Source organism: Anolis sagrei, chromosome 4 (genome assembly GCF_037176765.1).
Source record: "Anolis sagrei isolate rAnoSag1 chromosome 4, rAnoSag1.mat, whole genome shotgun sequence".
In the NCBI taxonomy this organism is placed as follows: Eukaryota; Metazoa; Chordata; class Lepidosauria; order Squamata; family Dactyloidae; genus Anolis; species Anolis sagrei.
Window position 1 is genome coordinate 219,235,471 of NC_090024.1, and position 18,549 is coordinate 219,254,019.

General features: G+C 39.2%; 1 protein-coding gene across 4 annotated transcripts in view; it reads left to right on the forward strand.

Moving 5' to 3' along the window:
• The window catches only part of EYA2 (EYA transcriptional coactivator and phosphatase 2), a 177,715-nt gene that overhangs the window by 37,233 nt on the left and 121,933 nt on the right, over nt 1-18,549 (forward strand). The window contains exon 1 of one of the 4 annotated variants that reach the window (XM_067468174.1): nt 14,545-14,606. The exons of the other annotated variants lie outside the window; for them this stretch is intronic. Within the exon in view, the coding sequence (XP_067324275.1) occupies nt 14,593-14,606 (14 nt within the window). The 5' untranslated portion in view covers nt 14,545-14,592. Of the gene's footprint in view, nt 1-14,544; nt 14,607-18,549 lie in introns of those variants that run through there. 4 annotated transcript variants of the gene reach the window in all.

An 18,549-nucleotide genomic window follows, 5' to 3' on the forward strand; every position in this document is an offset into this window, starting at 1 on the left:
GCTAGAAACTTGAAACTAATTGAAATTAGAAATCTAGCAAAAGTTTTTAACTTGCTGAAATAAAGGACCCTATAAAAGAACTTTGCTTTGGTGTGTCACCTCATGTTGTGCAAAGATTATTTAAAGGCTAAGACAGAAGCTTGTAAAAACTGAAATACAGCAGTTTTTTAGCAGGTGTGATCTATACAGTCAGTCTGATCTAGCAGCCACAGCTGTTGGATAAAATCAAGTAATACTGTTTGGAAAATTCCCACAAAAGTGAAACCCATCAAAAATTTATAGGAAAATTGCTAGACATTGGTTTACAAAAGGGATGAGAAGGAAATAAAAATTAATGAAAGAAAGAAAGAATGGAACTTTAGGTAGTAAATTCTTTCACTGGAGTTCTTCCAAACCATAATTCAAACAATTCAAAAAATCATAATTCATAAAACAGTATAAAACTGTAACAATAGACACAGCTACTAAGGATGGTTTGAGAGACTGTACATTTAAAAATGTACAAAATAATAATACTACACTGTATTTATATTCTGCCCTTCTCCTCTAAGGGACTGAGAGTGGATTACAGTATTTACATACATAGGTAAACATTGCAATCATGTACAATGAGACACAAAAACACAAAAAAGGCAGAGGCTTCTCCTTTCATTTCCGACTTCTGGAGGCGGTGCTCATCTCTGACTCTGGGGAGGTGCTTTTCTCCATTTTCAAGTCGAGGAACCTGTGTTGTCACCTCCTGTTTGTGTGGCCGGCAAAATTGCTCGGAGCATCTCTTTGCCTTTTCCTGCCAAAGTGGTACCTATTTATCTACTCATATTTACATGTTTGCGATCTGCTAGGTTGGCAGGAGCTGGAGCTGACAGATGAGAGCTCACCCCCATCTCACGGATTCAAACTGCCAACCTTCAGGTCAGCAGTTCAGCCAATATTCAGATCAGCAGTTCAGCAGCACAAGGGTTTAACCCACTGCACCACCATGGCTCCAACCTGTGCTGATAATAAGCCAGACCAGAGCCATGTCCTATATATTTGATTTTCACTTCAAGGGTGGAAGAGGAATCATATATGCATTTACTTGTGGTAGTAGGGTCCTTATTGAACTTATGGAATTTTTTTGTTGAGTTTATAGAAGTGCCATGTAAAACTCACAGAATTATTCACTCATAATTTTGCTGTAGTAATATAATACCTCGTATATGCACAAACACAGCTTATAAGAAAACATTCCGTTTAATGCTCCATGACTTACAAGGTTTTTATAAAAATTATTGTAAGCCTGATCATAATTACCACTAAGTATATTTCATGAAGTTTGTAGCAGTAATGTTTTAAAAACATACAAAAGTGAAAAAACTAAGCAAAACATGCCTATTTTAGTTTACCTACATATGTCTAAATATGATGGAATGCTGCTCAAAGTGCTTGGCTTACATTGTTTCTGCCGTCCTGGCTCCCCCTCTGTCAACCTGGCTGCAGGTGGCTGGCTGAAGGGCCTTGGCTTGCTGAAGACCACCTGGTGGGTTTACGGCTGAGGCAAACTCTGAGCCAGGTTCACAGCTCACACTCTGAGCCATTATGCTCCACCAGCTATTTTGGCTATATTTGAGGGCCTAGGGGATTCTGCAGTATTCAATTAAAATAAACATAATTTAAGTTTTCAAATGTTTTGATTCACTCACCGGTCTGGTTAAACAGCTTTAAATGTACGAAACTCCACATATTTTTCCATTTCTTTAAATATTAAACATTTTCTTGACTTGACAGCCAGAGGAGATCAGAAACGAGGGAGTATTTTAGGTGCTGCTGTGTGTAACTCTAACATTAAGACCTCCAGTTCTCATTTTTAATGTTCTGGCAGATAACTCTCTATAAACCACTGCATAAATCCACTGTGCTCTGAGCCAGCTGTTAATTTTTTTTAGACTCATTTCTTTTGCTGTATTCTAGTGGATGCCAGTGACTTTTACACCTAATATTTCATACAGCATCGGACAGGTTTTTATAGAGCTGAGTTGGAAACAAACTCTTGCCATGCTTCATAAATTATTCTCTTTTTTTCTTTTTTAATCCATGACTCTGTTCCTTTTGTGGTATGGGAAAGTTCCACACTGTTGCATGCATCTTAAATTAAAAGACCTGGGAATTAAAAGGAAAATAAAGCATAGCAAAAAGAGCGAGTGAGAGAAATGTTAATACATAGTGGAGAGGTTTAAACACCAATTTTATGACTTTAGGTAGGAATCAAGGGGACTGTGACTATAGCACAGCTCAAAAAAGGGAAGTAAGAGTGGGATAAATAGCCCAGGCTAAACCAAGCATTTTTAATGGGCCAACCTGAATCGTGTTTAGAGTTAACGTACTGGAATCAATGGGACCTAAATTAGAAGATACTTGTCTGATTGATTTCACTGAGTTTACTCAAAGCATGTACAGGCAGTCCCCAAGTTACAAACAAGATACGTTCTATAGCAGTGGTCAGTGGGCTGCGAGACCTACAATAAGGGGGAGCATGCCACCATTGGAGGAGAGAAAGAGAGAGAAGGAGAGGGAGAGAAGAAAGGAAGAAAGGAGGCTGGTGCAGTTGCCCAACCAATTTTTTTTCTTGGTGTCTTTGTTCCTGGGGTTATTTGGGATGCAGATTCAGAAAATTGCATCTGTGGGTGAGCAGATCGTGACTACTGGGTGGCATATGTTCTGTTTCAGAAATTAGAGCTGATGTGGTCTGTCCAATGCAATTTTCTGAGTCTGTACCCCAAATAACCAAACCAAATCTAAAGCTGACCAAAAACTGACTTGTAACCCTTTTGGTAGTAACGTTGGAGAGCGGTCCCTGGTCAAGTTGTTCCTGGTCAAAGTGGTCCCAGGTCAAGTGGTCTCTGGTCAAAAAGAGGTTGGGAACCACTGTTCTATAGGTTTGCTTTCAAGTTGAATGTGTATGTAAGTCAGAACAGATACTTTTCAAAAGTGTACCTTTAGCCATATGTATAGCTAGAGTTACACTTTTAAAAGTACCTGTTCCGACTTCAGTTCAAAACATTTGAGAAATAATATAAAAATTAAAAGAAAAAATGTTTATTATAAGAATTTCCAACCTTATGTATGTGCATGAAGTTGTTCCAAGAGAACATAAAAGGTGACCCAGATGTGGAATTTCAGTGGCAGAATGGTGGAATCCACTGGAACAGGGAGGAAACAATACCCTTCTCCCCAGCATAGATCCCTCCCTTACTGCCAAGCTGGCCTTGAAGGGCTTGGAAGTCCTCCAGAATCAATTTTCAGATGTGGAGAGAGAGAGGAAGAACATTCAGTTCTAATGGCCAGCAAAATGTTGCATTCAGCCCCAAAGGTGTAATTTTTCTCAGCTAAGTTTGAAACTGCCAGGTTCACTTACACGGTTCATTTATCAGTTTATCTTAGTCTGCAATATTGAAAGTTTTCTACAACATTTCTCCATTGGAAGGGGAATAGACATTTTCATTCAGTGAGCCTAGACAATTTCAGGAGTAAACATGTTGAGAAAAAAGTAAAACTGAAAATAATAAATGTGGCAGAAAAAGGTCTGATCACCATAATTTTGGCCCCAAAAACTGACCTCAACTTTTATACATGAATATATACAGTATGCTCAATTGGCAGTTATTGGCATTCATAGCAAGTAGACGTCTGGCTTAGGAAAGCTTTAAAAGAAACCCACAGAAAGAGAATCCCTAAAGAAGGACAAAACTATTAATAGATGGTGATGAGTAATCAGAAGAACCAGGAGCCTGAAGTCCCTGCTGCCCTCATTCAGTAATGGACTCCCACAGTCTTTTCACATTAAGATTTGATGGATGGTTACATGCCGTTCAGACACTCAAGCTGAGTAAATAAGGTACGATAGTGACTTCAAGCATAATCATTTAACATCCAGGATTACTGCATTGTAGGGGCATTTTTTTAGCTAGGTGTTCCAAGCATCTGGAGGTGAGGTGGCCCAACAGCTGAATATATGTGAGCTTTATAGAGTCCATGGGGACCCCATCATGTAGGATGCCATAATTCAAAGCAGGAAATACAATTTAGTAATTGTCCATTACTAAACTACAGGGCAACCCTATATATGCCTATTCAAAAGTGAATCCCCACAGAATTCTGTGGGGCCTACCCAAAGGTGAATGGATATAGGATTGCAGCAGTCACTGGAAATGAAACAGCCAGATCAAATACAATTTGCATATGTAAGCAAAAACATTTTTAGCCTTCCAGAAATCACTTGAAGGCTCCTTCCAAAATGCATGCAGGGATGACTTTTCTCAGTAACCTCCAGTCTTGCTGCAATTTCCATTGTGGTGGCCAGAGTGATCTATGCTTTTTAAAATTGGCTTGTGTCCTCTCCCTAGAACTAGCTGGCGAGGCAAGCTTATGTGCTTTACTCTTTTCACTCTGTGTTGCTGTTCACATATATTCAGTAAGGGATTCTGAAGGTAGCTGTATATCCCTTTCATAATACTGGGAAGATGCACACAACTACAGTAAGATCCCATTCTTATTGTGTTGTTGTTCCCAGACATGCTTCTTCAACCCAACACTGAAAACCTTTTACTATATAATACTGTTTCCCAAGCCCACCCTCTTCTCCAACATCTGAATGCACATGCTGCTAAAAACATCCATCAAGTCAAAGGATGAGGAAAGTGTAAAACACCTTTTTAAAAAGGAGTTTTGCTATCAGAGGCTTTGTTTACTGAGGTATGCTGGCATTCAGACAATCTATTTCCAGAGCAAAGTTATTGTGTCTGTAGAATCTATGTATATTTTTGTTGAGCATTGAGCCCCTCATCAGCATAGTGGTACATTTTCACATTTGTTGCTTTTAGTCACACCCCATCCCACCCCCACTGCAAGAAAAGTCTAAGAGGAATGCAAGGAATATGATCTTTGTCACAAAACTGGTTCAAGCAGTTTCCATCTCAACTGCAAATATCCTTTTGTAAAGTTGATGGGTCCTGATTGACCATGTAAGACCAAGCTGTAGCAAATACATTATTGAGAGGCTCCATCCTCCATCTCTGTATTGTCCATCTCAGATTGCAGATAAACTTGGAAAAGGTAAATCTTGAGAAGATGGCCAATAATATATTTGTTCTTGCTACTCAAAAGTCCATGTGGTTAAGTCCTGCAAGCCCTAGTTTATTTCTGCCATTAAAGCACTAAACTCAATTTTTAGCATTTCAGTTGGAGGTGAGATTGGACTTCTAATTGGAAGTCAGGTGAAAAAAACACTGAGAAGAATTTATTGAATGGATATAGCTGTTTGATGGTGGGATAGACATGGATGATAGTGGACTTTTCTTGTGTGAAATTTATTAAACAGAAGTTGGATGGCCATCTTTCATCAGTGCTTGAATTACATATTGTTGCATGGTGCATGGTTGGACTAGATGACCTTGCAGTCATTTCCAATTCTAATATTATATGAGAAGTTGAAAATATGTATAGTTTCAGAGAATGCTGTTTTCTTCACAAGCAATGTATCATAATTCCATGGAGAAAAGCTCACATTATCTGGGGCATTATGTGCTTTATAGCCACTACCACATTTTGGAGGAGGACTGTTTGGAATAGAAAGTACTAAACTAAATTAAATGTAAAATCCAATTCTTGGTTGGATTAAATCTTGAAAAGTTTGGGCATATTTGGTTAGTATAGCAGTCTTTCGTATTAAGTGTTCCAATTTGTAAAGCATTTTAATCTGCTGCATGCCATTTCTATGCGAGAAGTTTGGTTCAATCCAAAATGAAATCAATCAAAACATGTTTGTATGGATAAGAGTTCCACCCAGTGAGTTTCTGTGGCTGAGCAGAGATTCAAACTCTGGTCTCCAGAGTTATAGTCAAACTCTCAACCCATTACACCACACTGGCAGAATAGTAAATCCTACACAATAATAAATGTTTTATAGAGGCCCAGGATATAGCTTTATAGAAGTCCAGGATACATGAATAGTCTTTCATGAGCAAAATCTTATAAAACGTGTGGTGCAGCAGTTTGAATGTTGGACTATGACCCTGGAGACCAGGTCTTGAATCCCCCCTCATTGGAAACTTACTGAGTGACCTTGGGCAAGTATTCTCTCAACCTCAAAGGGAGGCAAAGGACAAAAAACTCTGAAGTAATCTTGCCAAGAAAAGTATGAGTCACCTTAGGAGCACCACCAGTCAGAAATTACTTGAAGGCACAACACCAGTTAATCATGGCCTATAATATAGAAAAAAACGTTAGAAATAGCTACTAATGCTAAATCTATTTTCAGAATTCCTTAATTAGTGTTAATGTGTGTATAGGTGTCTTCAAGTTGCCTGACAACTTATAGCAACCCTATACATGTGGTAGGGTTTTCTCAGGCAAGGCATACTAAATGGTGATTTTGCCAGTTACTTTCTCTGAAATATATCCTTCAGTACCAGGTATTCCATGGTGGTCTCCCATTCAAGTTCTTACTAGGCCTGACCCTGCATAATTTCCAAAATCAAGTGCTTTAAGAGTATATTTAAGAGTATTGTTATTGCATTTTATTGTAATTGTGGGCATCGAATTGTGCCGGATGTAAGCCGCCTTGAGTCCCCCCTAGGGGGTGAGAAAGGCGGGGTATAAATGACCGAAATAAATAAATAATAAATATATATATAGGCAGGTAATTTAAAGTAGCAAATAAAATCTTAGAAAATGTTTTTGAAAACAAAGTCCTGAATATGTCTCAATTTCAGCTGAAATGTTTATTCCTGAGTATATACACCTGTGATTTAATCATTTCAATTGGCAGCAATATTCAATAGCAGATATACACATCATTCAACCCCAAGTACCTATTTCTGGAAACAACTGGGGCGGATGGTATATTTCTGTGCATGTGAAGCTGAAGTTGGCCATGCGCTACACTGATTGGCTGCCTTCCCAAGGTCAACAGAGTCCTATCTGTACTCTACAAATGTACCACTATATCCCATTTTAACCAGCACTAGAATCCTGGGGGTTTTAGTTTTCTGAGGCACTGGAGCTTTCTGGCTGAGAACTCTAAAGTTTATGTTGGTTAAAATTGTTCTTCATCTTAAATATTCTTTCTTTTTTCTTTCTTTGCACTACAAACAATATATGCGTAGTGTGCATAAGAATTTGTTCATTTTTTTCCAATTAGTTAACACAAATACTCTCGATCCATTTGCCACTGACCTGGCTCATCTGTCAAATTTTAAAATGTAATGTGGCCCCTGTGTCCAAAAGTTTCTTGGGCCTCCATGAGAAACATTTCCTTCAAAAAGGGCTCCACGGCTTTAAAAGTTTAAGAACCCCTGTTGTACACAATACAAACTTTATATCTGATCTCGGTCCCACCAGCTTCACAGATGTGTTTGACAGGGACAAGGGACAGGGCCTTCTATGCGATCCCCCGGCCTGTGGAACCCGCTCCCCAACCAGATTAGGTTGGCTTCATCCCTCCTGCTTTTTAGGAAGAAACTGAAATCATGGTTCTGGGACCAGGCTTTTGGACAGCAGGCATAACAGCACTTTGGATGTTGAATTGGACTGGAAATGGCTATATGGTTTGGCAAAAATGCTTTTAACTTGTTTTAATTTCATGTTTTATCTATCGTTTTAAATAGTTGTTATATTTGTTGTATTTGTTTGTATGTTGAGGCATCGAAATGTTGCCGATTGTAAGCTGCCCTTAGTGTCTCTCCCCCCCTCCCCCCAATCCCCAAGGGTTGAGAAGGATGGGGTAGAAATGTTGGAAATAAATAAATATCTGCAGGACTGGTATCCATGTTTTCATTTATCCACATCTGACAAAATATGTCCTCTCTAGAAATTTTCTAGGTCTTCCAGGACCATAAGTCTTTCATTTCAATCGGGTCTACCATTATCTGTGGTTTTACATAACCACAAAAAGTCCAAAAGGATATGAAGATATGAGGGTTGTACTACATTTATTGATATATCAACTTTCTTCAGAGTCCACAAACAATTCTGCACTTTGAAAGCAAATTTACCATGTAAATGTTCATCAATTGACTCAGGATGTGTAATTCTAAGAGCCGCCGCAAACTAGGCTCCTGTGGGAGCAAACCTTGCCAGCTCGTCCCTGACGTCATGAGACTGCGCCTCTCTCTCCGCCCCTTTCTCCGCCTCTTTCTCTGTGCCAGCGTGGTTTTTCCTTTGCTAGGGCAGCATTGCCAGCGTATTCTCTCAGTTGAATTCTGCCAACTGAGAGAGTACGCTGGCAATGCTGCCCTAGCAAAGGAAAAACCATGCCTGGCAGGGAGAAAGGGGCGGAGAAAGGGCGGGGCGAGAGGCGGAGTCTCATGACATCAGGGGTGTGCTGGCAAGGTTTGCTCCCGCAGGAGCCTAGTTTGCGACGGGTCTAACTCAAAGATGCAAGAGTGAGTCATCCGGAACCCTTTTCTGCTGTCTGGTCTCTATTGACAGAATAATCTGACAGAGTGGTGTTGAGCAGACCAAAATATGCATTGTGTAAGATCTATGTTAAGGATGCCAGCACAACACCAGGACAAAATTATAATAGGGAAAGGAGTCTTGCTAATTTCCAAGACCTTTGTTGAGAAAGGCTGAGATGGCTCAATATCAGCACAGCTAGCCCAGCTAAATAAGAATGTAATCAGAGGTAGTGTCATTGCCTCCTATTCTTTCCCATTATGGTCTTTTGGAAGAGCTGGACTTTTGTATTCTCTACCAGAGGTTTCTCCATGCACTGACCTGATTATGTGGTATGTGAGAAGTTTGCTGGGTTTTTGATTACATCTTTGTGTTGAATTGACTGGTATAATTCCATTGGTTGTGTAGGTTTGGGTTTTGAGACTAGTCTGAGAGCCAGCTAAACCTTGGAAAGCACTAGCAACCAAACAGTGCTCATGCTGCAGGGTGGCATGTGACATAGATAATTTATTCCCTCTCATATGTCTGAGTATTTGTATAATTAGCCATTCACCAAAGTCCATAAACAAAAAGATCTGGCATGGTTTATTTTGGCTTTGGATAGTGTGTGGCATGTTAGGCTTGAGGTTTTGAGAAGTTGGCCTGTTCTCTAACCAAAGCAAAAGTACTTTACTGGAAATATCTCCAGTCAATGGGTGCTGAGATTTCATCTTTTGGATATATGCCTTTCTGTCTCTTCTGTGCATTATCACATAGTGGGGAAATTGTCCAAATAGTTAATCTCGTGTTTTCTTTGGGAATAGTGAAATGGTGGCCACACAGATAACATGGGAAAATTTAAGAAAGATGTTAAAATATTGCGAACCAAACACTTGTTTTAAACTAAATAGGAAAAGTAAATAATCATTTCCTGCTTGGTTTAAAACAGGTAGGTAAAATGTCATTTTAAAGTGGAAGAGAGTGAAGGAAAGATAACGCTCAGCTAATTTAAATCCTGCTTTGGGCAGCAGGTTCAGTGGACCATGAGACTCCTTCCCTTGCTGTGATTTTATGACTCTATGAGAGAAAGTCCCATATCATTATCCTACCTTTAAGGAAAGTTTGCAAGTGGTGGTGTAGGGCCTTCTCTCTGATTGTATCTTTACTTTGTAATGTCATCTCCCACGAGAAATCCCATGTACCAAATTTATTGAGATTTTGGTGCAAGGCTAAAATGCATGGGTTTCCCTATTTAGAAGCGGTTAGTTGCTACTGCAAATAATCCGATTGCTGTTTGTTTGTTGACTTTATCAGATGTTTGTTTACTGTGTATAGTATTATTGTTATGATTCACTATAGCATTTCAGTTTTTTAAAGTATGCCACATTTTAAGGAAACATTACCAAGATAGTTCACAACCATGGTATTAAATTCATAATCATAAAGCCCTTAGTTTTAGGTAAAGACCTAAAATGGACCAAATAAATGTTGGAATTAAAAACCTGATTATTTTATTTTATGGAGTATCAAGCATAGCTTTTAGAACTGTGGTTCTCAACCTTCCTCATGCCATGACCCCTTAATACAATTCCTCATGTTGTGGTGACCCCCAACTATAAAATTATTTTTGTTGCTACTTCATAACTGTAATTTTTCTACTGTTATGAATCGTAATGTAAATATCAGATATGCAAGATGCATTTTCATTCCCTGGACCAAATCTAGCACAAACACTTGATTTGCCCAAATTTGAATACTGGTGATTTTGTCATTTGGAAGTTGTAGTTTCTGGGATTTATAATTAATCTACAATCAAAGAACATTTTGAAATCCACCAACAATTGGATTGAACTGAACCAAACTTGACACACAGAACTCCCATGACCAACAGAACATACTGGAAGGGTTTGGTGGGCACTGACCTTGAGTTTTGGAGTAGTTCACCTACATCTAGAGTGTACTGTGCACTCAGATGAGTCCATAGTGCTCTCTGGATGTAGGTGAACTATAACTCCAAAACTCAAGGTCAATGTGTCTGGATCAGACTTGGCATGAGTACTAGGCCACTCTCAGTCCCATGTCGCACGGGGTTTTTCCTCCCTGCCATGACGGGACTTGATGGCATGAACCTCACTCCAGCCTTTCATGCTCTACCTTGCCCGCACATGCACACCACGCTGCCATGCGCCGACCATGCCTGCTCTCCCCTCCCTGCTTGGAGTCTCAGAAACAGCCCTCCCCTTAGCTGAGAAGCCAGCTGAGTGGCTGGCTAATCACCACAGGAAGAGGGCTTTTGGTGGGAGGATTCACTGTCTGTTTCCAAAAAGGAAGAGAAGGACAGGCGAGAGACCTTCAGCCTTCTCTGCCAAAGGGGTTTCTAAGACCATCAGAAATATGTGTTTTCTGGTGGTCTTTGGCAACCCCTCTGACAGCCTCCTCACAACCCCCTTAGGGGTCCTGACCCCCAGGTTGAGAAACGCTGCTTTAGAAGAAAGAAGTGAAACTAATTTCTTCTGTAGCTTTAAAATTCCAGTCTTCTTTTTGGCAGGCTGTCTCCTTGTCTTGCCTTCTGTCTTGTTTCCTTGTCTGTTAAAATTCACACAACCTTTTCTTGGTGCTCCTTTGGAACAGACAATTTTACTCTGGAACATAAAACAGCAAAAAGTCATTCTATTAAAACAAAACTGACACTTCTTGTTTATTCCCTAATTTTACTGCTATGATTACAATTCCATGTTTTGAAAGATTATTTTTTTCTTATTCTCCCCCCCCCCCCTCCCTCTTTTTCCTTCTTATGATGTTGTGGGATTTGGCTTACTCAAGGCTTGAGAGAATTGGAATCTATCTGCTTTCCCTGAGGCCTGTGTGCACAGCATTAACAAAGGAGTTATCAAATCCAAAAATCTGATGGGGCTTTAAAAGTTTGGTCATGTCAGCAGTAGACAGTTAGTACTCAGGAGTATAAACAGTCTGTGGAACTGTGCCCGCAGAGTCACCTTGGGAAAAAAAATCATTTTGCAGCTTTTGAAAAATTGTCAGCTTTGCAAAATAAGCATTAACTCGAGTTACAGGTTGGTTTGGGAGCAATGCCAAGAAGAGGGGTGAAAGAAAAATCATCATAACTAAACAGCTTCTAGGGGTTGTATATCAGATCTAGGTGCATCTACAATATAGCATTAATGCAGTTTGATACCACTTTAACCACCATAGCTCAATGCTATGAAATCCAGGGATCTTTAGATTGGTGAGGTATCAGCTCACTGTTTACCAGAGAAGGTTATAGACATTATAAAACTACAATTCCCATTAGTCCCTAACATTGAGCCATGGTAGTTAAATAGTGTTAACCTCCATTAATTCTACAATGTAGATGTATCCCAAGTCACACTATGTCAGGGGTCCTCAAACTAAGGCCCGAGGGCCGGATGTGGCTCTCCAAGGTCATTTACCGGCCCTCGCTCAGGGTCAACCTAAGTCTGAAATGACTTGAAAGCACATAATAACAATACTATCTCATCAGCCAAAAGCAGGCCCACACTTCCCATTGAAATACTAATACATTATTATTTGTTAAAATTGTTCTTCATTTTAATTATTGTATTGTTTTTAAGTGTTTTTTGCATTACAAATAAAATATGTGCAGTGTGCATAGGAATTCATTCATTATTTTTTTTCAAATTATAATCCGGCCCTCAAACAGTTTGAGGGACTGTGACCTGGCCCTCTGTTTAAAAAGTTTGAGGACCCCTTCACTATGTGGTAAATGTGTTTTATCAATAAGATTTTGATTTCTCTTTCTTGAACCTGTATTTAGTTGGAAACTTAGGCCCCTTCCACACATTGAACTGGATTATATAGCAGTGTGGATTCGGATAATCTAGTTCAAAACAGATATTGTAGATTATCAGTCTTGATATTATGGGTTATATGGCTGTGTAGAAAAGCCCTACATCAAAAGTACACCCAGACTGAGGGCCCTTCCACACAGCCCTATATCCCAGAACATCAAGGCAGAAAATGTCACAATATCTGCATTGAACTGGGATATCTGAGTCCACACTCAGATAATGTGGAATTTTCTACTTTAATATTCTGGGATATAGGGCTGTATGGAAGGGTCCCGTTTTATCTGAGTCCACACTTAGATCATGTGGGATTTCATGCCTTGATGTTCTGGGATATAGGGCTGTGTGGAAGGGCCCTTGGGGATTTGCAATTGGAAAAGAGAACAGACAATACATGGGTTGGAGCTCAATGTGAATCAGCCATGATTATATAAAAGAGCCGAGAACCATACAAAGAAGTTAGATTAAGCTGAGCAAGAGTGATTGGCCTAAGTCTCCCAGGGCTCTTCTATGGCCCTTCCACACAACTATTTATTTATTTATTTCGGGCATTTATATCCTGTCCTTCTCACCTCTGAAGAGGGACTCGGGACAGCTTACAATAGGCAACCATCAGGTGCCAACACAGTACATTAGAAATCACAGACACAATTAAACACAATTTAAAAAACAATTATAAAACATTCAATTTAAAAACAGTTCACCGGTTCAAATCATAGTCCAGGTCAATCCATTGCAGTCACTAAAACATTTCCTTTCCTGTTATTCCATCTATTGTTCAAAGGCTTGACCCAGAATATCAAGGCCCCAAATCCCACAATATCTGCTTCTAATTGGGTTAACTGAGTCCACACTGCCATATATTCCAGTTCAAAGCGGATAATGTAGGTTTTTGTTAAGATGTGTGAAAGGCCCTACACTGTCATTATATCCTAGGATCTGATCCCAGGCTTTCTGCTTATCCCAGATTATCTGACAGTGGGGACTCATATAATCCAGTTTTAAGCAGAACACCTGGGATCAGATCCTGGAGTGTAGGGCTAGGGCCTGTCTGGAAAAGCCCTCAGATAGCTTAATGCCTGACTGTTAATTTGAAGCTGGGTCTCAGCAATTTCAGTTTAGCATTCTGAACCCTAAATCAGTCAAGTAATGCAAAAAACAAAACAAAAACAAAACAAAAAAACCCCTAAATAAGAGAAACCTCTGGCCACCTGAAACATCATTTCTGGTTATCACCTGGCATAAGAGGAGTGAAAATGATAATCAGCATATGCCTACCCTTTGTGTAGATCAGTATTTTCCAAACATTAGTTCTCTGGCAGTTTTGGACTTCAATTCCCAGAAGACCCAGTCAGCTTGGCCAACTGTCAGGAATTCTAGGAACTGAAGTCCAAAACATCTGGAAGACCAGAGTTGGGACACACTGCTGTAGATCAACAAAGAACAAGTTTGCACCATTATCTTAGTGACAACCTTTGAAATGTCAGAACATAACTATAACATAACCTGGCATTAATCTCTGTTCCACATAACCAACTCCTAAGGAAACACATTTTTCAGACCCTTTGTCATCCTTCAGTCAATTTTTGTCTTAACCTGAACTGGACGCAGTACCCAAACGTAGGCTTGATCAAAACAGAATTGAATTGTGACATTAATTCTTGTGGACATTATATTCCTGTTTGTGCAACTCAGAATTGAGTTTGCCATTTTAGCTGCCACATTGCATTGCTGACTCATGTTTAGCTTGCGGTTAAGCATTATTCATTCGTAAAGGAATCTCCCATTTGGTGGTGTTTTTGTTTTTGTGGAAGAGGAATTTAGTGAATTCAGGAGGAAAAAACCCATATTGAACTGGAACATTTTTGTAAAACAAAAACATGTTTCTTTTTATGCTGCTTTGCGGCCTGCTTAAAAGGGCATTCTCCAAATAATCTTGCTGGAGCATTTCTGGTAAATTGCTGCAATTGTTTAGAAGAAAGAAACAAATACATATACTGTGTGATTCTTGCCATTTTTGTGGAGGGAGGGATAAGAAGATTGGATGAGGTTTGTTGGCTAAGTGATTGCAAACAAACCGTGCCAAAAGGAGAAAAGTACGAACATTATTATGCCTCTGATTTCCTATTTCCTTAATACGTGTTGACATGCAAGATGATTAAGCAGACCTTTATTATAATCTCATGAATATTGCGAGGTTAAGTTCCTCTGAGTTCACTTGGGCTTTCTAAGGAAGTGCACATAGGACAGCCTGGGGGTATTTCCGCTTCTGCAGAAGTCTTGGATGATCTTTGACTCTCTAGATATCATGGAACAATGTCCATAATCCACTGCCATGAATCATACTAGGTAAGTCTGCTGGGATTGAAGTCCATGGCCTCTGAAGAGCCAGGAACTCACTAACCCTGATTTGCCTTTTTTGTTAAGCATAGTCCCTAGCATAGTAAGAGTCACAGCGGCATCAAAAACTGGTGAATTGCATGATTGGTCTATTGAGTGAAGCATGAAACATAGTATTTTGGAACTGAAGACTTAAGAGTTGGCATTTTGGCACACAAAGTTTGAGATATTTTTGCAAAGAAATGCAGTATATAAGCTATTGTATATGTAAGACTGTGAATATGAGGTTTTTAAAATGCTTAGCTTGGCTTCCTTTCCCTTCAAAATTTCTGTGGTAAAATAAATCTGTTCCTTATTTGAAATGCTATGGTCACCTTTCATCAGTGACAAAGAACGTTGCATAAACAGAAGGAATTGTTCCAAATTCATATATGGAATTTGGATTAGCTTGCATTTATTTTACAATCTAGATGTTAAAAGCACTGCCTGATATTGGCCTAATTAATGTGTGACCATAATCAATAGGCAGATTCATCTGTGTTTTCAGCTTTTGGAGTCAAAAAGCAATTAATGTATTCAAGAAGATTCTGGATAATCAGAAGCTTCAATGCATCGAAGAGTACTATCTCCTACTTATATTGTGTTTGTGGTATTGCTGTGTCCCTAGAAAAATCTCTCATTTATTGTACTGTTTTCATTGGAATTTATATTCCATTAAATTTATATTGATGTTATTTATCTCTTCTTTTGATTTGTCCTGTTGTTCATTATGGTATTGAATGTTTGCCACTTGTGTTCTGGAAACCGCCCTGAGTCCCCTTGAGAAGATAGAGCAGGTTACAAATAAAGTTGTTGCTGTTGTTGTTGTTGTTAATCATCATCAACATCATCATTTTGTTTTAACTTACGTTGTGAGCAACCTTGAATTGCTTGTCAGGGAAGAGTGGATTACAAACAAAATAAAATAAATTGCTATCTTTGGATAGGCTTTTGAAACATAACCCTGCAACTTGCTTTAGCAGAGGGGAAAATGTGACAGATCTACACATTACGAAGAGATGTCTTTTTCAAACTACCCTCAGGTTCTGAAAAAGAAAACCTTCCCAGCCTAAATTGCGGAGCTCCCCCTTCCAGTAGGCAAAGAGATGATCACTTAAGATAGCAAAGACAGCACCAAAAGAGAGAGCTGAGCACTAAGCAGCTTGCCTTGTGACCTCCTAAATGTGCCAGGTTTGGTGGAGGAGGTCATTCCATCTCAGTAGAAAATTCTTCATTCATGTTCTTCTTGACAAAAACAACGGGTAATCTTGGTAATTTTTCCTCCTATGAGAAGGTCTTTGAAAACCATGCAGTTTTTGACATTTACTCAAGATTCAAAACTTCTGTGAAAAAACTTGTGTGTGGCTGTTTTGCCCATAAATATATAATGAATAATATTTTCTGCACAGAAAATGTTTTACAGTATGTACAAATCAACTATGTGTGAATTTTATGTAGAATGAGTCCCCAATTGTAAAGATTCTCATTAGTCCAGGATTCTTCTCATTAAGGTTTTTCATCACTCAAAAACATGTTTTTGACAATTTTTCAGTGGGCTTTTCCAGTTTGGATAGGCACAATCTTGTCCTTCATCTCACACAGTAAAATGTCATCAGCCAGCTGTGCTAAATTTAATAACATTAATGTGGCATAAAGTAGGGAAGGAAATGGGCCATTACACATTTAACTGAAGGTGGAGTTTGCAGTTATTAAATATTATACCTTTAAAAAATATTTGTATAAATGTTACCTAATTCAGCTTGTCTTCCGCTATAGCAGAACCCATTGGCATGCAATTATCTAGTATAGCAAACATCCTAAAATATCTCTTCAGCTGTTGTGGAGTGATTTGTGTGCTGTAATGTGGGGACGTATTTCTACCCTTGAGCACTGTGGGTTTTTTTAAAGATCAGGGTGGGCAACGCCATCCAGTCTAAGGGGCAAGTTTTCATTTCCAGGACCTGTTAAAAGGTAGATGAGAGCTGAAAACAACACATCTAGTTTCATTTCATGATTTCATTCCCACCCTCTCTCTCAACCTCTTTCTTCTCCACTTTCCTCTCCACATTAGAATAGGAATCGTAATAACCTGCAGGCCATGTGCATTCATTAGTGGAGAAGGGCCCTATGTGGAAATCAAGGGACACTGCGTAAGCAGATTGTTTTATATTCGGCTGATAGGGGATCCATCTCTTTGTGGCCTTGGTCTCTTTGGATACATCAAGATTCCGCTTGTTGAGAAAGAGTTGATTTCTACAGAGTTAGTCTTGTCCTATTTTCATCCTCAGCCCAATTCCAAAATGACAGGAATTAATTTCCAATTGGCAGAAATGTCACTTCCAGTTGTCACCAACCCTTCGGATACAGAGAAGGACAAAACAGATGTATGGATGAATGGATCTTGGATTACTGAATCAGAACAAAATTTCATCTATACATGTTTATATATGTTAGCATGGTTTCTTTTGAGGTTCTAGAATAGCCAGAAGACATGAATGTCTCAGTGCTTGTCCAATCGCATGTTGAGTAGAGATATTTCGAAGACATAGGGCTGACTAACATAGGGAAAACATAGATTCTGTAAATATTTTCTCCTGAGGCACCATTTGGTTGTTTTATTTATGGTATCAGAAGTGAACCCAATGTATAGTTGTAATGTATTTTTAAAAACACAGTTTAAAAACTTGGCATTATACTCAATGTCCTTTGACCAGTAGCTGGCCACTTGGAGTGCCCCCGGTGTTGCTATAAGAAGGTCCTCCATTGTGCATGTGGCAGGGCTCAGACTGTATTGTAATAGGTAGTTTGTGGTTTGATCTTCTCTGTACTCACATGTTGTGAACTCCACTTTGTAGCCCCATTTTTTAAGGTTGGCTCTGCATTTCATGGTCCTAGAGTGCAATCTGTTTAGCACCTTCCAAGTCACCAGGTCTTCTGTGTACCCAGGGGAGAGTCTCTCATTCGGAATTAGCCATGGCATGGGTTTTAGCCTGCCACTTTTGGACTCTTGCTTTCTGAGGTGTTCCTGTGAGTATCTCTGTAGATCTTAGAAAACTATTTCTTGATTAAAGGTGTTGGCATGCTGGCTGATATCTGAACAGGGGATGGGCCAGAAATGTCGCTGCCTTGGTCCTTTCATTATTAACTGCTACTTCCTGGCGAATGTCAGGTGGTGCAATACTGGCTACACAGTATAATTTCTCCAATGGTGTAGGGTGTAGATATCCTGTGATAATGCGGCATGTTTCATTAAGAGCCGCATCTACTGTTTTAGTGTAGTGAGATGTATTCCACATTGGACACACTGGCCATTTGGTCACTTTGAATGTCTTCTGCAAGGACAGTATTTTCAAACAGTCTCTATGAAAGTAAAACTGATTAATGAATTGATAGGTTTGCTACATTTTTTTCTCATAGAGATCATTTGTCAACAATTGCTGCAGAACAGGTTGAAATTCTGCAAATGAAGCAGTCTCCAGGCATAGTGACAAGAGTATATGTGTTGATTTTTGGCTGTTCTCCTGGAACAGTTAAATTCATAAGACCCCACTGCATGCATGCATGCGGTTTTATGTCTTGGAAGCTTTTCCCATAATTTGAATTATGATGCTATGCTGCTTATAATAGCCCTAGCTGTGGTAATAAAAACATTAAAAACAGTTGTACTCTTTGTCAACAGGATCAGAAATACAATATATGAAAGAATAGGTGTGCATTCAGAGAATTTATTATATAACAAATTAAAGCTCTTGTTATATATTGCAACATGACCATTAATGATGAAATAACAGGATGTTTTATTAGTTCTGCAAAGTTTTGCTATTATATTGAAATCAAAAAATGTTCCTATGAAGTAGGGAGCACAAAGTTTGCAGCTCTTGGGTTTAATTTCCAGTTCTGCTGTTGACTCTGT